General features: G+C 30.6%; 3 protein-coding genes and 1 long non-coding RNA gene across 5 annotated transcripts; 3 read left to right on the top strand and 1 right to left on the bottom strand.

Moving 5' to 3' along the window:
- Positions 1-2,233: 2,233 nt before the first annotated feature.
- On the top strand, positions 2,234-3,086 carry LOC129919369 (uncharacterized; the record flags this gene model as incomplete). The annotated part of the gene is made up of 2 exons (XM_056000227.1): positions 2,234-2,663; positions 2,730-3,086. Coding segments are annotated over 2 exons (534 nt in total), but the record flags the coding sequence as incomplete, so codon positions are not given.
- A 10,907-nt stretch (positions 3,087-13,993) lies between these two features.
- LOC129918389 (RNA polymerase I-specific transcription initiation factor RRN3-like) lies at positions 13,994-15,049 on the top strand. Its single transcript, XM_055998880.1, has 2 exons — positions 13,994-14,153; positions 14,247-15,049. Exon 2 carries the CDS (start codon positions 14,562-14,564, stop codon positions 14,982-14,984), a length of 423 nt encoding a protein of 140 aa, XP_055854855.1. The 5' UTR covers positions 13,994-14,153; positions 14,247-14,561; the 3' UTR covers positions 14,985-15,049.
- Positions 15,050-16,343: 1,294 nt separating this feature from the next.
- On the bottom strand, positions 16,344-17,650 carry LOC129919901 (translation initiation factor eIF-2B subunit epsilon-like). The gene is made up of 5 exons (XM_056001003.1): positions 17,619-17,650; positions 17,294-17,497; positions 17,003-17,235; positions 16,637-16,923; positions 16,344-16,556 (listed from the first exon to the last, which is right to left on the bottom strand). The coding sequence occupies exons 3-5, from the start codon at positions 17,112-17,114 to the stop codon at positions 16,344-16,346; spliced, it is 612 nt and encodes a 203-aa protein (XP_055856978.1). The 5' UTR covers positions 17,115-17,235; positions 17,294-17,497; positions 17,619-17,650.
- Positions 17,651-20,245: 2,595 nt separating this feature from the next.
- Positions 20,246-21,087, top strand: LOC129918856 (uncharacterized). Of its 2 annotated transcripts, XR_008773012.1 has the most exons (4): positions 20,246-20,288; positions 20,408-20,611; positions 20,670-20,902; positions 20,982-21,087. It is a non-coding gene; the product is annotated as an uncharacterized LOC129918856 (long non-coding RNA). The 2 variants fall into 2 exon arrangements; XR_008773011.1 differs by having other exon boundaries at positions 20,670-21,077.
- The last annotated feature ends 449 nt before the right edge of the window (positions 21,088-21,536 follow it).

Below are 21,536 nucleotides of genomic sequence, written 5' to 3'. Positions count from 1 at the left end.
CGACGAAATCCACAATTACTTTGAGATAAATTGTTAGCAAATTATAAAAAAGGACTTCGTTTAATTTGACGCCATTGCTCTTAAGAAAATTGTCTTGAAATAAGGTTAGCATAACTATTTAACACTATTCTTACCGGTCTGCATTCATTTGCTATTAAGGTGTTGATATAAATTTGTATGCAAAATACCGGCCAATTGGTAAAAGGTTGCATTTTGCATCCTGCAACAAATAATGTCTACATGCAAAACGTGTCTTTTACCATAAAGAACATTTTATTGACCTTAGCAATTTTTATTGAATCGTACGCAGGATATTTTTTTCTGTAAGTAAAGGACCATTTTCACCTACGTTCTACTCGAATGTACTCGTACTCGTACACAACCATTTGCTCGCAAATTAATTTTCTTCATTTAATTGGAATGTTGCATGCAGAGAAAGGAGTTATACAGAGTGTTTGTGTGCGGATATACTGTTTGCGTATATAGGCAGATAAATTCTTTTGGCACCAAATTTATTAGGTAATGATTGGTTTGGTTTTTGTGTTTTATAGTACAGGAAAGTTAGTAAAAAAACAGGCATATTGTGGAACGAAATATAGGACGGCTGAATTTTTCAAATCTGAAAGAGGAGTATTAGAAAAGCTTAAGTCCTGGTTTTCGGGACGCCACCCCCCTGGCGAAATCCGCCATTTTGGAAAACACGAATCGCTCTATATCTTCAAAACTATTTATCCTAGAGAAATGGTTATCAGAAAAAAGTTCTTGGAAATTTAATTATCTTTCTCTTTGTAATACATTATTATTCTGAGCGGGCAATATTTTTGAGGTTATGTTGTTTTAATTTATTTTTTTTCGTTTTTTTTAAGATTTAAACATTCCCGGTAATAGTAACATAATTTTTTAAACAGTTAAAGTTATAGACCATCAAATTTCCAATAATTTGGTATATTTTTGAAAGTCATGCGATGTATGAGTCGAAAGTTATTGATCATAAAACTATAGTCTAAGTACAGGAAAGTTAGTAAATAAAAAACGAAATTTTGTGAAACGAAATATAGGGAGGCTTATTTTTAAAAATCTGAAATAAAGGTTAGAAAAAAGCTTAAGTCCTGGTTCTTGGGACGCCAATCCCATGGTGAAATTCGCCATTTTGAAAAACGCGAATTGGTCTATATCTACTAAACTATTGGTTTGGCCGAATAAGTTACTTAACCAAAGTTGTAGGTAATATAAATATCTTTTCTTGTGCATTCACTGTTTTTCAACGAGGACAACACTTTTGAGGTTATGTTGTTTTATTTTTTCGGTTTTTTTAATTTTTCTCAGCATCTATGATAGAAACATAATTTTTTAGCATGAATAAAGTTGTAGAACATCAAATTTATATTAATTTAATTTTGGTCAATTTTATTTTTTTTAAAGCAAACCTCAATAAATAAAGTAAATGGTTTCGTTTATATAAATTTTCAGAAAAGTAACGTAAAATGTTTATATAAATATTGATATTTTATAAAATTATGCGGTCTTAAATGCATATTTTAAGTTTATATTTTCTATTTTTAAGGGAATATTTTTCGTTTTTAAGTGCATGAAAATCCTATCTCTTGTGATTATTAACATAATAAGACCATGGAAAAATACTCCTTAATTAAACATTCGCTCATTTTTTTAAAATTATTTTTATGCCACATAAAAATTGTTAATGTTTTTTTTATAATTTTTTTTTTTTCAATTCGATTCAGCATTATTCTAAAAAATCTTAAATCCTTTGTGCTTTGAATACAAACATAGCTTTGATTCTTTGCAGAAATGTGATAGTTAGAAAGGCCTACGAGTGATATTTGACTTTTCTTACTCGATGTTGGGCTTCATAATTCGAAATTAATAATTCGAATTAAAAATAAAAAAGAGTTGAAACAGTTTAGAAAAAAAATACCAAGTTTGCTTAACGTAAAATTTATAAAAACTAAGTTATGCCACGTAATGAGGCTAGGTGTATTCTTATAGACTTAAAAACTCTCGTTTTGAAAAGAAATTATGTCCTCAGCTCTAATAATGAATGTCCGATGGTATTTATCAATGTTCAAGATTTCGCACCAGCTCGTCGTAGCTTGCGCCCAAGCTACAGCGATTTTTGCATGTTCCACACCATAGTACAAGTAACGCTAGACAACATCCAATCACTAATGCTTGTATAAATTTCAATAAAATAAATAAATACAAATAAATTACGTTTACAATACTAAATAAAAACATTAATGTGTCTCCAAACAGTAATGATGAAAATGAAAAGCTAACAACACCTAAGCAACAAAAAGCCACCGCAACATTCTGTGATTCTGGTGAAACGAATAAACGCTCAAGGCCCACAACTCCAATAACATGCTCACTCTTCTTTACCGACAACACCAATAACCAACAACAAAAACCAGAAGATAAACCTTCTTCTGCATCCCCAACACCATCTTCCTCCTCTTCAACTTCTTCCTTCTCATCGCCTGGTACATCAAAACAAGTTCCAAATAATGATGCTGCCTTCTTTTCCACGTCATCATCTCCTCCTGCGCCTCTCACTCCACCAGCTACGTCAACAGAGAAACCAGTATCGACATTTTATCAATCCTTGTTGGAGTCATCCTATATTGCTGATGGTATGTCCAATGGTACTAGTTTACAATATTTTGATTGTATTTAATATTTTTTTGTAATAACTGTTTTATTTTATATAGGTTTTGCACAGCTTTCTGAAAGTGAAATGCTTCAGCAGGCAATTCAGCTCTCTACACAAGAATATTTAGAAGATCAGAAGAGAAAAGGAGGTTTTCTATTTTAAGTTTTTTTTTTTAGATCTTAGTTTAACTAAAAATATAAAAAAAAAGAAAAGAAAACTATAAATATTTTTTGAAACATTCTATTTTCTACAAAACACACAAAATCTTTAACCAACACACAAAAAAAATCCAGACACATTGAAATAATATGAACCCTTCTCACTATGTATATCTCTGTAGAATATAAAAAATTAATAAACTACAAATTTGCAATGTAAATTGAGCTTACAAATTGAATTAAAGAAAAAAAAATAATAAAAACAGGAAGTCGATAAGTCTATATATTAAATATCAAAGTATTAACCATTTAAGTGGAATTTATTATTACAAAATAAAACTTAAAAAATATTACACATAAATGTTAAGGCCTAAATTTTCAGATACACACAAATTTATTAAAGAGGCCCATTCCCTTTTAACTGCTGCAACCATTTGGTGCTGTCTAATAACAATTCGCTTTATTTTTTACTTTGGTTAACATACATTTCCTTCTTTCTTTTTGTCCCTTTATTTCTTATTCTGAATAAGGAAAAAAAAAAATCTTAGTTACTTGTTATGCCCTTTTTATTATTAGTCTACTATTTTTGTTTATTTTATGTTATGATTTTATCTCCCGTTAATTAATAAATAATTATTATAATTCAATCATTTTTCTATATTTGCAATATTATAATTTTTTTTTCTATTATTGTTAACATATTTTTGTTCTAAAACAAAAAAACTAACACACACCGTTTAGTTTTATGGTGAATTTATTATTATAGTTAATAGTTATTAAAAATATATATAAAATAAAAATAAAAAAAAAAATATTAAAATAGAAATGCAGGAAATAGAATGAAAAAACAAAAAAAAAAAGAAATACCTATGTATGTAATTAATATAATTATTATTATTAAATTTAATCAATATATATTATTATTATTATAAAAAATTCATTTAGGCCAAGCGTTATTTTTAAATGCAAATGAAGGCTTTTAATGAAATAACAAACAAAAACAGAAAAAAAGAAAAATAATGTATTTTAACGAAATATTACTTCTTATTGTATTTTTTTTTTTGCTGAAGAAATAAATTTAATTGAAAAACATTAAGAAAGGTTATTTTATTTGATAAAAGGGGGAAAAACCTACTCCACCAACGCATCGATTGATATGTAAAAAAGTCAACTACAACTCAATGTTGAGGTTTGCAAGCAGAACTTTTGTCTGCAAGTAGAAACCAGCTGGTTCAAGAAATGGCTGATTTCGTCCAAAAGTATATGGATTGGTTTGAGGATTCCAATTTTATATTAGCATGTTTAGCAAGTAGCAATTGAAATGACAATTATGAAGGAACTGAGCCGGGAATTATAAGAATGGAAGGACAAAAAAGTTTTAATGGCTGTTGTATACCTACACTCTAAATGGAGCAAGCTTTTATGATCATCTCGACCCAAGAATTCCCCGAGAAATTCTATATGTCGCCCAAGGGGCGCACTAAAGGGAACTAGGTTCAAAGTACTTGTATGTGCCAAAATTCGGATTCCCAAAAAGTGCGCCTATTTTTCATGGAAAATTTCATACAAATCGTCACTTTCGGATTTTGTGATTGTTAACTGCGATATAGGTACTATAATATCAGCTTACCTATGCATTCATAAAAAAAAAAAGTTGAGATAACAATCAGGCATGACATTGCGATGATAGAGAATGCCAAAAGAGTGTGTCATATACCGATTTTAGTTAAGTTGAAATTTCTCAAAAACGGCTCCGAAGCTACTAATTTGATTTCAACGATTTTTTTTAGTAAAAAAGCATTTATATAATTCCAATATAAGCCAAAAATAAAAATAAAAAAAAAAAATATATATAAAAAAATCAAATTTTCGAAAACCGGACATTGAATTTTTTTGAAATTTTGGTTTTAGATGTTGATTAGTTATTTCTACAAAATGGCATACCAATTTTAGTTTAAAACTTTTTCCAAAAAAATTATTTATAAGAAATTTTTTTTTTAAAGCATCTTAATAAAACAAATGAAATTGCATACTTTTTTTTGGAGGGATGTTGTTTTAATCATTTTAAAAATGATTTTTATGTGTTTTTATATACCCAGACCCAGTCTTAATTTTTGTTTTTATTTTTGTATTGTGTGTGAATCTCTACACTCTGTTAACGATATTTTTTGTTTTTTCGTTCGATCTTTTTCGTTTACAATTTTGCTATCGACTCAAATCAACTTCATAACTCACAATAGCAAATATATTTGTCGAAACAGATACACAATACCAAAACTGATATTTATCGATTCGATTGACTTTTATCGCATCGAAAGTTGAACGACTCTCGCAATAAGAGTTTCTTTAAACTAATTTGGTTAAATCAAAGGTTTTCAATGGAAAATGCTTGATTGATCCAAAATAGGTGCTGTAGCTCCTCGATTGTACAAGAATAAAATAGAAAAGCAAAATAATTTAAAACATAAATATGTTCATACAGAATTTTTTATTCAGATACAGAACTAAGGTCAAAATTTTGGAATACAGAATAATGACCCGTTCCTCACTAAAAGTCGAATTTTACGAAAATGGGTTTCCAAGTCTACAACTGACATAATATATTCAAATTTGTTTTAAATTTGCATTCCGCTTAAATGCAGATTTTCAAAAGTGATGCGCAATTCCTTAATGTTTTCTAAACATGTCTTATATTTCTTACCATTTAAATTTAATTTAAAAATGCTTATTTTACATTCTCTTTATAGAATTTTAGAGACAAATCGATGACAAACAAGTTCTTTATAACATGTTTCCTCTTTTTATCCTTTTAATTATAATAATGAATTCTTAATGGATACCTGCGATTGTAATATTATATCTTTAGTTCTTAAAATTATCCATAAAAAAAGTAAAAACGAAACAATTCATCTAAAAGGGAGCTATCTCTTCTTTTTTATAACAAAAACAAACCACCAAAGAAATAAAATCACTTAATGTCAACGACTTCTATTGTCATGGTAAAACTTTTTAACGATATCTTTTTTATCACTATTGGATATATACCAGACAAGAGACAAGGTCGAGGAAACCACAAAATTTCAACAGATGTTTAAACAAAACTCATTTGTAGAGAATGTTTTACCTACCCAAATAACCTTTAAAACTTAAAGTTGATAAAGGACTACGTTTATTGTTTCTTTAAATGGTTTCAAGGAGCAAAAAATCTTTCTGATTAAAAAAAAAACGACGAAATCCACAATTACTTTGAGATAAATTGTTAGCAAATTATAAAAAAGGACTTCGTTTAATTTGACGCCATTGCTCTTAAGAAAATTGTCTTGAAATAAGGTTAGCATAACTATTTAACACTATTCTTACCGGTCTGCATTCATTTGCTATTAAGGTGTTGATATAAATTTGTATGCAAAATACCGGCCAATTGGTAAAAGGTTGCATTTTGCATCCTGCAACAAATAATGTCTACATGCAAAACGTGTCTTTTACCATAAAGAACATTTTATTGACCTTAGCAATTTTTATTGAATCGTACGCAGGATATTTTTTTCTGTAAGTAAAGGACCATTTTCACCTACGTTCTACTCGAATGTACTCGTACTCGTACACAACCATTTGCTCGCAAATTAATTTTCTTCATTTAATTGGAATGTTGCATGCAGAGAAAGGAGTTATACAGAGTGTTTGTGTGCGGATATACTGTTTGCGTATATAGGCAGATAAATTCTTTTGGCACCAAATTTATTAGGTAATGATTGGTTTGGTTTTTGTGTTTTATAGTACAGGAAAGTTAGTAAAAAAACAGGCATATTGTGGAACGAAATATAGGACGGCTGAATTTTTCAAATCTGAAAGAGGAGTATTAGAAAAGCTTAAGTCCTGGTTTTCGGGACGCCACCCCCCTGGCGAAATCCGCCATTTTGGAAAACACGAATCGCTCTATATCTTCAAAACTATTTATCCTAGAGAAATGGTTATCAGAAAAAAGTTCTTGGAAATTTAATTATCTTTCTCTTTGTAATACATTATTATTCTGAGCGGGCAATATTTTTGAGGTTATGTTGTTTTAATTTATTTTTTTTCGTTTTTTTTAAGATTTAAACATTCCCGGTAATAGTAACATAATTTTTTAAACAGTTAAAGTTATAGACCATCAAATTTCCAATAATTTGGTATATTTTTGAAAGTCATGCGATGTATGAGTCGAAAGTTATTGATCATAAAACTATAGTCTAAGTACAGGAAAGTTAGTAAATAAAAAACGAAATTTTGTGAAACGAAATATAGGGAGGCTTATTTTTAAAAATCTGAAATAAAGGTTAGAAAAAAGCTTAAGTCCTGGTTCTTGGGACGCCAATCCCATGGTGAAATTCGCCATTTTGAAAAACGCGAATTGGTCTATATCTACTAAACTATTGGTTTGGCCGAATAAGTTACTTAACCAAAGTTGTAGGTAATATAAATATCTTTTCTTGTGCATTCACTGTTTTTCAACGAGGACAACACTTTTGAGGTTATGTTGTTTTATTTTTTCGGTTTTTTTAATTTTTCTCAGCATCTATGATAGAAACATAATTTTTTAGCATGAATAAAGTTGTAGAACATCAAATTTATATTAATTTAATTTTGGTCAATTTTATTTTTTTTAAAGCAAACCTCAATAAATAAAGTAAATGGTTTCGTTTATATAAATTTTCAGAAAAGTAACGTAAAATGTTTATATAAATATTGATATTTTATAAAATTATGCGGTCTTAAATGCATATTTTAAGTTTATATTTTCTATTTTTAAGGGAATATTTTTCGTTTTTAAGTGCATGAAAATCCTATCTCTTGTGATTATTAACATAATAAGACCATGGAAAAATACTCCTTAATTAAACATTCGCTCATTTTTTTAAAATTATTTTTATGCCACATAAAAATTGTTAATGTTTTTTTTATAATTTTTTTTTTTTCAATTCGATTCAGCATTATTCTAAAAAATCTTAAATCCTTTGTGCTTTGAATACAAACATAGCTTTGATTCTTTGCAGAAATGTGATAGTTAGAAAGGCCTACGAGTGATATTTGACTTTTCTTACTCGATGTTGGGCTTCATAATTCGAAATTAATAATTCGAATTAAAAATAAAAAAGAGTTGAAACAGTTTAGAAAAAAAATACCAAGTTTGCTTAACGTAAAATTTATAAAAACTAAGTTATGCCACGTAATGAGGCTAGGTGTATTCTTATAGACTTAAAAACTCTCGTTTTGAAAAGAAATTATGTCCTCAGCTCTAATAATGAATGTCCGATGGTATTTATCAATGTTCAAGATTTCGCACCAGCTCGTCGTAGCTTGCGCCCAAGCTACAGCGATTTTTGCATGTTCCACACCATAGTACAAGTAACGCTAGACAACATCCAATCACTAATGCTTGTATAAATTTCAATAAAATAAATAAATACAAATAAATTACGTTTACAATACTAAATAAAAACATTAATGTGTCTCCAAACAGTAATGATGAAAATGAAAAGCTAACAACACCTAAGCAACAAAAAGCCACCGCAACATTCTGTGATTCTGGTGAAACGAATAAACGCTCAAGGCCCACAACTCCAATAACATGCTCACTCTTCTTTACCGACAACACCAATAACCAACAACAAAAACCAGAAGATAAACCTTCTTCTGCATCCCCAACACCATCTTCCTCCTCTTCAACTTCTTCCTTCTCATCGCCTGGTACATCAAAACAAGTTCCAAATAATGATGCTGCCTTCTTTTCCACGTCATCATCTCCTCCTGCGCCTCTCACTCCACCAGCTACGTCAACAGAGAAACCAGTATCGACATTTTATCAATCCTTGTTGGAGTCATCCTATATTGCTGATGGTATGTCCAATGGTACTAGTTTACAATATTTTGATTGTATTTAATATTTTTTTGTAATAACTGTTTTATTTTATATAGGTTTTGCACAGCTTTCTGAAAGTGAAATGCTTCAGCAGGCAATTCAGCTCTCTACACAAGAATATTTAGAAGATCAGAAGAGAAAAGGAGGTTTTCTATTTTAAGTTTTTTTTTTTAGATCTTAGTTTAACTAAAAATATAAAAAAAAAGAAAAGAAAACTATAAATATTTTTTGAAACATTCTATTTTCTACAAAACACACAAAATCTTTAACCAACACACAAAAAAAATCCAGACACATTGAAATAATATGAACCCTTCTCACTATGTATATCTCTGTAGAATATAAAAAATTAATAAACTACAAATTTGCAATGTAAATTGAGCTTACAAATTGAATTAAAGAAAAAAAAATAATAAAAACAGGAAGTCGATAAGTCTATATATTAAATATCAAAGTATTAACCATTTAAGTGGAATTTATTATTACAAAATAAAACTTAAAAAATATTACACATAAATGTTAAGGCCTAAATTTTCAGATACACACAAATTTATTAAAGAGGCCCATTCCCTTTTAACTGCTGCAACCATTTGGTGCTGTCTAATAACAATTCGCTTTATTTTTTACTTTGGTTAACATACATTTCCTTCTTTCTTTTTGTCCCTTTATTTCTTATTCTGAATAAGGAAAAAAAAAAATCTTAGTTACTTGTTATGCCCTTTTTATTATTAGTCTACTATTTTTGTTTATTTTATGTTATGATTTTATCTCCCGTTAATTAATAAATAATTATTATAATTCAATCATTTTTCTATATTTGCAATATTATAATTTTTTTTTCTATTATTGTTAACATATTTTTGTTCTAAAACAAAAAAACTAACACACACCGTTTAGTTTTATGGTGAATTTATTATTATAGTTAATAGTTATTAAAAATATATATAAAATAAAAATAAAAAAAAAAATATTAAAATAGAAATGCAGGAAATAGAATGAAAAAACAAAAAAAAAAAGAAATACCTATGTATGTAATTAATATAATTATTATTATTAAATTTAATCAATATATATTATTATTATTATAAAAAATTCATTTAGGCCAAGCGTTATTTTTAAATGCAAATGAAGGCTTTTAATGAAATAACAAACAAAAACAGAAAAAAAGAAAAATAATGTATTTTAACGAAATATTACTTCTTATTGTATTTTTTTTTTTGCTGAAGAAATAAATTTAATTGAAAAACATTAAGAAAGGTTATTTTATTTGATAAAAGGGGGAAAAACCTACTCCACCAACGCATCGATTGATATGTAAAAAAGTCAACTACAACTCAATGTTGAGGTTTGCAAGCAGAACTTTTGTCTGCAAGTAGAAACCAGCTGGTTCAAGAAATGGCTGATTTCGTCCAAAAGTATATGGATTGGTTTGAGGATTCCAATTTTATATTAGCATGTTTAGCAAGTAGCAATTGAAATGACAATTATGAAGGAACTGAGCCGGGAATTATAAGAATGGAAGGACAAAAAAGTTTTAATGGCTGTTGTATACCTACACTCTAAATGGAGCAAGCTTTTATGATCATCTCGACCCAAGAATTCCCCGAGAAATTCTATATGTCGCCCAAGGGGCGCACTAAAGGGAACTAGGTTCAAAGTACTTGTATGTGCCAAAATTCGGATTCCCAAAAAGTGCGCCTATTTTTCATGGAAAATTTCATACAAATCGTCACTTTCGGATTTTGTGATTGTTAACTGCGATATAGGTACTATAATATCAGCTTACCTATGCATTCATAAAAAAAAAAAGTTGAGATAACAATCAGGCATGACATTGCGATGATAGAGAATGCCAAAAGAGTGTGTCATATACCGATTTTAGTTAAGTTGAAATTTCTCAAAAACGGCTCCGAAGCTACTAATTTGATTTCAACGATTTTTTTTAGTAAAAAAGCATTTATATAATTCCAATATAAGCCAAAAATAAAAATAAAAAAAAAAAATATATATAAAAAAATCAAATTTTCGAAAACCGGACATTGAATTTTTTTGAAATTTTGGTTTTAGATGTTGATTAGTTATTTCTACAAAATGGCATACCAATTTTAGTTTAAAACTTTTTCCAAAAAAATTATTTATAAGAAATTTTTTTTTTAAAGCATCTTAATAAAACAAATGAAATTGCATACTTTTTTTTGGAGGGATGTTGTTTTAATCATTTTAAAAATGATTTTTATGTGTTTTTATATACCCAGACCCAGTCTTAATTTTTGTTTTTATTTTTGTATTGTGTGTGAATCTCTACACTCTGTTAACGATATTTTTTGTTTTTTCGTTCGATCTTTTTCGTTTACAATTTTGCTATCGACTCAAATCAACTTCATAACTCACAATAGCAAATATATTTGTCGAAACAGATACACAATACCAAAACTGATATTTATCGATTCGATTGACTTTTATCGCATCGAAAGTTGAACGACTCTCGCAATAAGAGTTTCTTTAAACTAATTTGGTTAAATCAAAGGTTTTCAATGGAAAATGCTTGATTGATCCAAAATAGGTGCTGTAGCTCCTCGATTGTACAAGAATAAAATAGAAAAGCAAAATAATTTAAAACATAAATATGTTCATACAGAATTTTTTATTCAGATACAGAACTAAGGTCAAAATTTTGGAATACAGAATAATGACCCGTTCCTCACTAAAAGTCGAATTTTACGAAAATGGGTTTCCAAGTCTACAACTGACATAATATATTCAAATTTGTTTTAAATTTGCATTCCGCTTAAATGCAGATTTTCAAAAGTGATGCGCAATTCCTTAATGTTTTCTAAACATGTCTTATATTTCTTACCATTTAAATTTAATTTAAAAATGCTTATTTTACATTCTCTTTATAGAATTTTAGAGACAAATCGATGACAAACAAGTTCTTTATAACATGTTTCCTCTTTTTATCCTTTTAATTATAATAATGAATTCTTAATGGATACCTGCGATTGTAATATTATATCTTTAGTTCTTAAAATTATCCATAAAAAAAGTAAAAACGAAACAATTCATCTAAAAGGGAGCTATCTCTTCTTTTTTATAACAAAAACAAACCACCAAAGAAATAAAATCACTTAATGTCAACGACTTCTATTGTCATGGTAAAACTTTTTAACGATATCTTTTTTATCACTATTGGATATATACCAGACAAGAGACAAGGTCGAGGAAACCACAAAATTTCAACAGATGTTTAAACAAAACTCATTTGTAGAGAATGTTTTACCTACCCAAATAACCTTTAAAACTTAAAGTTGATAAAGGACTACGTTTATTGTTTCTTTAAATGGTTTCAAGGAGCAAAAAATCTTTCTGATTAAAAAAAAAACGACGAAATCCACAATTACTTTGAGATAAATTGTTAGCAAATTATAAAAAAGGACTTCGTTTAATTTGACGCCATTGCTCTTAAGAAAATTGTCTTGAAATAAGGTTAGCATAACTATTTAACACTATTCTTACCGGTCTGCATTCATTTGCTATTAAGGTGTTGATATAAATTTGTATGCAAAATACCGGCCAATTGGTAAAAGGTTGCATTTTGCATCCTGCAACAAATAATGTCTACATGCAAAACGTGTCTTTTACCATAAAGAACATTTTATTGACCTTAGCAATTTTTATTGAATCGTACGCAGGATATTTTTTTCTGTAAGTAAAGGACCATTTTCACCTACGTTCTACTCGAATGTACTCGTACTCGTACACAACCATTTGCTCGCAAATTAATTTTCTTCATTTAATTGGAATGTTGCATGCAGAGAAAGGAGTTATACAGAGTGTTTGTGTGCGGATATACTGTTTGCGTATATAGGCAGATAAATTCTTTTGGCACCAAATTTATTAGGTAATGATTGGTTTGGTTTTTGTGTTTTATAGTACAGGAAAGTTAGTAAAAAAACAGGCATATTGTGGAACGAAATATAGGACGGCTGAATTTTTCAAATCTGAAAGAGGAGTATTAGAAAAGCTTAAGTCCTGGTTTTCGGGACGCCACCCCCCTGGCGAAATCCGCCATTTTGGAAAACACGAATCGCTCTATATCTTCAAAACTATTTATCCTAGAGAAATGGTTATCAGAAAAAAGTTCTTGGAAATTTAATTATCTTTCTCTTTGTAATACATTATTATTCTGAGCGGGCAATATTTTTGAGGTTATGTTGTTTTAATTTATTTTTTTTCGTTTTTTTTAAGATTTAAACATTCCCGGTAATAGTAACATAATTTTTTAAACAGTTAAAGTTATAGACCATCAAATTTCCAATAATTTGGTATATTTTTGAAAGTCATGCGATGTATGAGTCGAAAGTTATTGATCATAAAACTATAGTCTAAGTACAGGAAAGTTAGTAAATAAAAAACGAAATTTTGTGAAACGAAATATAGGGAGGCTTATTTTTAAAAATCTGAAATAAAGGTTAGAAAAAAGCTTAAGTCCTGGTTCTTGGGACGCCAATCCCATGGTGAAATTCGCCATTTTGAAAAACGCGAATTGGTCTATATCTACTAAACTATTGGTTTGGCCGAATAAGTTACTTAACCAAAGTTGTAGGTAATATAAATATCTTTTCTTGTGCATTCACTGTTTTTCAACGAGGACAACACTTTTGAGGTTATGTTGTTTTATTTTTTCGGTTTTTTTAATTTTTCTCAGCATCTATGATAGAAACATAATTTTTTAGCATGAATAAAGTTGTAGAACATCAAATTTATATTAATTTGGTATAATTTTGAAGATTATATTTTTAAACCAAAGATACGGAATTTTAAGAGCAATCCCTTTCAATATTTTCAAAAAATATACTAATATGTTTTTGCCATTAGGGGGGTTCACATTGACTAACTTACCGGACAGACCAGCCGCCGTTTGGTCTGATCTGATGCTGTTTTGATAGTGTGAACACCCATCCGACGACCTGTCCGGTTTGCCGGATGGTTTTCAAAAAATTTTGATTTTTTGGTGGTCGGACGGACATGTTAGTCAATTGAACGACATGTCTGTCCGGCAGACAGTGATAATCCATTCTCTTGAATTTGAGAGCAGAATAGGTGAAAGATACATTAAAAATAAGATGAAAAATGGGTTTTGATGAAAATTGTCTGATGAGTGTGAACGAAAAATATAATTCAGCCATCAGGCCAAATGACAATGGGTCTGTCCGGTAAGTTGGTCAATGTGAACCCCCCTATTGACTTATTATATATGGACTGCCAGGACCAGGTTCAAGCTATGGTGGCGCCGCTTGGTAGGGCAGCGGGAAATAGTAATTTGACATCTAGTTTTGTGACTTTTGCTTGTCAAAAAAAAAAAACAAGAATTTAATTATTTGCAGAAATTGTCAAAGGAATTTTGTTTCCCAAGAATAAAAAGGTAACAAAAAATTAAAAATATAGTAATATATTCTTTTCAGAGTTTTATTCCAAGTTTTATAATTTAAATTTTTATTCTATTCTTTCATTTTAGAAAACAATTTAACAAAAATGGACAATCAAATCAGTTTTACCAGCAGCAACTCAATAGGAACCCTCTAAATCTCTCAAAAGAAAATCGGACTCTCCAAAGGCAGCAGAACTCCAAACCGAATATGCAGAATAAGCCACACCCGAATTACGGGATGAGTTTTACATCAAACGTGAAACGATGAGACATCAATTCATCTGGTATTCCAGGAGCAGGAATAGTCGTTGTACCCATCTTGGATCATCGGCTGCAGCAAGTTACTCTTGATGGCAATGCCAGGAGGACATCATTGGAACATCAAAAATAACCTTGGGCAAAATGAAACCTGCTCATGTTGTGGCTGGATATATACACAATGTGTTGTGGCTAATGGAATACCAACCAGCTCTAACTGAACACCTGATACAGGTGTTGGTTCAAAAACTGCTCATTCTTGATGTGAATGCACCACGAAGTGAAATTGAAGAAGCTGAATTTGAGGAAGAAAACGAAGACGACATGGATGATGATGAAGATATTGACGAGGAAATGTTTAAAATGGAAGATGCAACAAGAACCACAACAACGACGCCACAAGAAACTCGTGAAATTCTACCAATGACCCATCCAACCGCCCATACTTTTGATATGTGTATGGAAAAGATGTATTCATTCTTTGATCAATTCAATCCAAAGAAAGAACTAATTGGAGATGAAGGTGATAAAATCCTCAAAACACTTTCTCATGCTCTGGAGTCATAACACGCATCATGTACAATTTTTAGTATTTTATTCTTGTAGTTTTAAGGTAAGTTCCATACTCTGAAATGTTAGAAAGAAATATAACATTTTTCTTTTCTTAGAATAACCTTGGAGAGAAATTTCTTGAATTTCTTTGGAATAAAATGAAAGATCCCAATAAATTGGCAATAATACGGATTAAATCATCAATGTCTGACGATGAGCACATTGAACCGCCCGCCTTTAGTCCAGCTACACTTGGTCTACATCGTGTCGGTACCTTGCCACCTCCAAAACCTCAAACCTCACAACCAATTCAAATGTTAAATGCTCGTGGAATGCCCGTTCGCGTTCGAAAACGTAATCGTCTATTCTTTGACGATGAACTGGTAAATTATAACAAAGCTCTTTGTGTTAAGCAATCGCCTCGCAAAATTACCATACCACAAAAACAACCAAGAACACCAGTTAAAACTCCATCAAAAGCTTTAAAAAAGAGAAAAACAATCGGCGGTACACGTTATGTGCGTTACGAAGAAAAGCAACAAACACCTCCCGAAAAACGTTCTCCTAGCAAATACTTTTCGTCCCCGACAGCATCAACATCACGAAATGCACTGATACCAGCCGACAAGCTTATGGAACAACAAATCGGTTTACGTTTACGAAATTTGCTTAAGCTACCCAAAGCCCAAAAATGGGTTATATTCGAATGGTTCTACTCATTTGTAGATAAGCCTCTTTTTCAAGGTGAGAACGATTTCCAGATTTGTCTTAACGATGTAGTGGTAGCGTTGATGCATTCGACTCCCTCAGCTCTACTTATCGGGTGTCTTTTAATCGCAGTGATCCATTGTTGGGCCAATAGCAATACGACAGTCCGTTCAAGAATCCAGTTATTGAACGTGATACTATCGGTGGCTTCCTAGTGAAGCTATTAGAGACCATTGTTCGATTGAAGCGAGCAATTGCTATAAAGAAATCTAAACTAAATCGACTGAAAGAAATGAATTCAGAAGCAGAAATTAATAATGCAGCAGCAGCTGCATCATCTTCTTCATCGTCCGGAGAGGTGAAAGCTGGTCTGTTGGATAGCGATAATGTTGAAGTGTTTCAAAAACACGTTCAAATCCATTTACACCATATTCGACTTGGCACTGGTCAATTGGCTATGTCACCGAGCATAAATGTGCAGCAGCACAATGCAACTTTGACTTTAACTTTACTTTAACTAACCAAAATCTATTTAATTTTACTTTTGTTGTATATTCAAATTTTCTATTGAATTAAACATATTTTTTTTCTATCCCCAAAGAGGCAGTTTTTTAAAGTTTTTTTTTTATTGAAGAATCATTAAGTTAAGAAGAAAAGAAAAAGTATTTAATCGTCGTTTTCTTCTTCACTGCTGCCTTCGCTGGATTGACCTAGCCATTCTATGAGTTTCTGCAATGGTGCTTTCAACCACTCTGAATCATCATCCAACTCATTGTGCCACATGCGGATAGCTTCTTCAGACACAAATTCCTTATCATAGAGATAATGAATAATCTGGGAAACCTTGGCTCTCAGAGCTGGTTGTTCTTCACAGTATTCCTAAAAGTTTTAAAAGCAATACAAAGAAAAAAAGGTCAAAATCTTTTTTTAAGAATACAAAAACTTCACACACGACTTACCTGAATTGCCTTCAAACAATCCAACATAGTATCATCGCTTTTTATATTATTTGAAACAACCATACCCAAGCGACCCAATACCTGATTGTTGGCACTTAAGACATTTGTTGTTGTTGCCTCTTTAATTGGATCTAAACTGAATACCGCTTTGACGATATTGAAATTTACTTCCTTTAAAGACATATTGTAGGCATAGCGAGATGAGTTGATTTCAAGAATCAAGAAATCCGGATTGGATTTGAGTTGAATTCCACGAACCAAAGAGTCCAAGACTTCGGATAAAAATACTGTAGATGAGGTGCATGCAAGAAAGGAGCCACGCTATGATTAGCAGGAATATAGTTTCTATTGGTACAAGGTGATTACTATTTGCATCATCAGGTATTGGAGAGCCTTGGTGTGAATCATCATCTTCGTCACTGGTTGTTGAATTGTAATCGCTTTCGTCCGCATTGATTAGATGTGATAGTCTCATCATTTTTGGAATTTCTGTTTTTGTCGATTGCGTTGGTAATTCATCTTCTGAATCGGATGCGAAGAGCTAGCTTCTGTGTCGTTGTTGAGGATGTAAGCTTTGACTCCGATTTTTTCTGTTTCATCTGTGTAAAAACTAAATGGATGATTCAATTCATCATAAATACTTTTTTAATAACTTACCATTTTCCCCATGAGCTTTTTTAACAAGAACTTTCTCTATATTCGACTTCTGTGGAATAACACAACCATCGCCAACCACCGAAAACAAGATAATTGATGATTAGCTCCGATTTTCGCTCCAGGCTCCACACCACAAAAACTTTTTGGCTGTTCGGGCGAGGGCATTTTGACGTCCTTCCATCCAAAACGATTCCACGATTGCATCTGAAAAAAAAAAAAACAAAATGAAAATTATTGAAAAAGGAACATTTAATTTTTTTTAATAATTTCGATTAATAATAAATTGAAATAAAAAACATTTTCCAACACGATTCAATTATTTTACCTCGATATTTTATTTCGAACAAACATTTTAAATTTTTTTTTCTGAAAGAATTCTTTTCTTCCAAAACGTCAAAAAGTAGACTTCAAAAAAGACAGGTGCTACTCATTTTTATAACAAAAATATGTAGATGGCCATAGTTTCTATGTACAAAAATGGTAGTTCAAGCCATCTGACGGAAGATGTCGCACAGTGGTAAAAATGCTCCATCTAGGTGGACATTTGGTTGAAATTTGAAGGCAATTAAGAGACAAACTGGACTTTACACATTTATAAGGAATGATTGACAGCTATGAAACCACCCAATTTATTTCATTTGAGGCAGTTTCTCTAGCTTAACAGAGCAGTCTTTTCCAAGCAAAAGATGATTCCAGGACTTTGAAAATAATGCATATTTTTTAAGATAACGTGTTTTAGGTCCGTTTGTTTTCAACCGAGTTTATTTTTTTTGAGAATTGTCAAGAGTTTTCAGCACTATATGTATATATGCAACACTTAAAGAATTTTTTGTAAACAATACCCAATAAACACTGGAGAACCATTTGATAGAATTAAGCGTCTATACAATTTTTTAAAGTTCTGTAACTTTTTTTGCCCACCTTTGCCCACCTTCCGGTTTTCGTGGCCCGGACGAGTAATTCATATAGATTACACACCGGTAATATTTCAAGCCATACACAACCATAAGCGTGCTATATTGAAAATTTTCTTTGAAAATGTCATTTTTACAGAATGATTTAATTAATTAATAATTAGTGACACAAGTAACGGCGCATGAGCTCAAATGGATTTAGGTTATTCAAAAATATGTAGTTTTGATTATAATTGAATCATTTATTTTCAAAACATGATAAGTCCATGATTTCAAATTTTTCAGGAGAAGAAAAAAACGTTCTATTTTCTTTTGTTAAGTGTGGCTAAATGTATAAAAAATATATTTTGTAGAACTTTTACCTAGCTACAGATTATCGTTTGGTATTTACTTTTTGGACCGATATATCGCGATAGTTCAAAAGATAAAAAATAAAAACGATTTTGGACTTATCATACTTTGAAAATAAACGAATGTGAATTTAGTTTTAAAATTAATATGAAAATTTTTTTTAAAGCCGCAGACTATCAAACAATTGCATTTGGGAATAGAATATAATGTTTCGAGTAGTTATTTTACTTGAAAGACGCTTTCAACCTAAGATTTTGAGTCAATAGTCAGCTTCTTTATTTGTAGTCAATTACTCGTAAAAAAGTTGCTGTTTATTTTCAAATGATGATAAGTCCGGGAATTTTATCATGTTTTGACAATAAAAAAATTTTTCGCTTAGCTGTAAAATCGAATATAGACTGAGTAGATGGTTTATATTTTGAAGGCAGGTGTGGTTATACCCCAAGAACATATTCAGTTAAAAAAACGAATTTTGAAAAAAAGTGGACTTATCATGTTTTGAAAATAAACGATTCAATTATTAAGACGAATTAGAAATACATAACTTTTGGTATATACCTAACTTTATTTTTCTCAAATCAATATTGTTTTCAAGCATTCAAAATGATTTCAAAAAGCACGATTTTGACTTCACTTCGACATTGAAAATAAAACTGCAGATTCGTCAATTTTTAGCCAATTTAATATTTTTTTTATCTATTTAAGAAATATAAGTACCTTTATATATACCTTTCAAACACCTATAGTCTTTAAGAATTTCAAAAATTATCTATTCTCACATTTTTTTGTCTTGTACATTTATTTGAAGCATATTCATATGAAGAACATTAATTTTATGGTCAAAGATAAAAATCGAAAGCCAGTTGGAGTTGGATTGAGTGCACAATAGGTGTCAGAAATCAATTAAAATTAAATAGAAAATGAAAATCCGATTAAAATAGATTTTTCGATCAATTTTGTTAATTTTTTTCGAAAACTATTCGAAACCATTTCAGCTGATATCGAAGCAGAAGTAAAGTAAATGAGTTTACTGATCGCAATAGTTTTTTTTTTATTAGTTATAACTTCGAAAATAAATAAAATCAATAAGATAATTTTCAAATACATGTTTCAATTCTATTTCGAGTAAAAGTGAAATGTAGAAACTAACTAATAATTATTATTAAAATCTGCAGAAAATAGTCCTCTACAGTTAATAAACATAACCTCAGCACTTGAAGAAGATAATTTACAATATTAATGCAGTTTATGAGTAATGTCCACCTAAAAAGTCCCTTTTTACCAGTGTGTGTCGCTACGCTAACTGAGTTCTATTTACCACTTTCTTCCACAGGCGCTAGTAATCATTGAACCACATTTTCAAAAATTTTGTATGGAAACGAGAATCAACTAGCAGTCCATATATAATAGGTCAATGGCATTGACCTATTATATATGGACTGCTAGTTGATTCTCGTTTCCATACAAAATTTTTGAAAATGTGGTTCAATGATTACTAGCGCCTGTGGAAGAAAGTGGTAAATAGAACTCAGTTAGTGTAGCGACATCTTCCGTCAGATGGCTTGAACTACCATTTTTGTACATAGAAACTATGGCCATCTACATATTTTTGTTATAAAAATGAGTAGCACCTGTCTTTTTTGAAGTCTACTTTTTGACGTTTTGGAAGAAAAGAATTCTTTCAGGAAAAAAAAGTATTTTAAAATGTTTGTTCGAAATAAAATATCGAGGTAAAATAATTGAATCGTGTTGGAAAATGTTTTTTATTTCAATTTATTATTAATCGAAATTATTAAAAAAAATTAAATGTTCCTTTTTCAATAATTTTCATTTTGTTTTTTTTTTTCAGATGCAATCGTGGAATCGTTTTGGATGGAAGGACGTCAAAATGCCCTCGCCCGAACAGCCAAAAAGTTTTTGTGGTGTGGAGCCTGGAGCGAAAATCGGAGCTAATCATCAATTATCTTGGTTTCGGTGGTTGGCGATGGTTGTGTTATTCCACAGAAGTCGAATATAGAGAAAGTTCTTGTTAAAAAAGCTCATGGGGAAAATGGTAAGTTATTAAAAAAGTATTTATGATGAATTGAATCATCCATTTAGTTTTTACACAGATGAAACAGAAAAAATCGGAGTCAAAGCTTACATCCTCAACAACGACACAGAAGCTAGCTCTTCGCATCCGATTCAGAAGATGAATTACCAACGCAATCGACAAAAACAGAAATTCCAAAAATGATGAGACTATCACATCTAATCAATGCGGACGAAAGCGATTACAATTCAACAACCAGTGACGAAGATGATGATTCACACCAAGGCTCTCCAATACCTGATGATGCAAATAGTAATCACCTTGTACCAATAGAAACTATATTCCTGCTAATCATAGCGTGGCTCCTTTCTTGCATGCACCTCATCTACAGTATTTTTATCCGAAGTCTTGGACTCTTTGGTTCGTGGAATTCAACTCAAATCCAATCCGGATTTCTTGATTCTTGAAATCAACTCATCTCGCTATGCCTACAATATCTTATAACTTTAAACGAGCTAAAATTGTTTATATATATATATATATATATATATAAATATATATAAAATTGGGATCTCGGAAACGGCTCTAACGATTTCGATGAAATTTTCAGGGTGTGTTCATCTAAGCGAGTAAAAAATTTTGGAAGTATTTTTGGAAAAATCCGCCCACTGCCACGCCCACTTTTTTAACATATAAGTTTTTTCGGGAACGGCTCTAACGATTTCGATGAAATTTTCAGGGTTTGTTTATCTAAGCGAATAAAAAGTTTTGGAAGTATTTTTGGAAAAATCCGCCCACTGCCACGCCCACTTTTTTAACATATAAGTTTTTTCGGGAACGGCTCTAACGATTTCGATGACATTTTCAGGGTTTGTTTATCTAAGCGAATAATAAGTTTTGGAAGTATTTTTGGACAAAATCCGCCCACTGCCACGCCCACTTTTTT

This window comes from Episyrphus balteatus, chromosome 4, assembly GCF_945859705.1.
Source record: "Episyrphus balteatus chromosome 4, idEpiBalt1.1, whole genome shotgun sequence".
Taxonomy (NCBI): domain Eukaryota; kingdom Metazoa; phylum Arthropoda; class Insecta; order Diptera; family Syrphidae; genus Episyrphus; species Episyrphus balteatus.
Note: the sequence above shows the minus strand (reverse complement) of the source record. Positions and strands in the feature narration are given on the sequence as shown.

Bases quoted from the DNA above. Each gene is read 5' to 3' on its own strand.
- LOC129919901 (XM_056001003.1), bottom strand. From the start codon at position 17,114: ATGATGAGACTATCACATCTAATCAATGCGGACGAAAGCGATTACAAT. The intron at 16,924-17,002 runs GTAATCACCTTG...CCTCATCTACAG, and splicing joins AATACCTGATGATGCAAATA to TATTTTTATCCGAAGTCTTG. The intron at 16,557-16,636 runs GTAAGTCGTGTG...TAAAACTTTTAG, and splicing joins ATTGTTTGAAGGCAATTCAG to GAATACTGTGAAGAACAACC.
- LOC129918389 (XM_055998880.1), top strand. From the start codon at position 14,562: ATGAAACCTGCTCATGTTGTGGCTGGATATATACACAATGTGTTGTGG.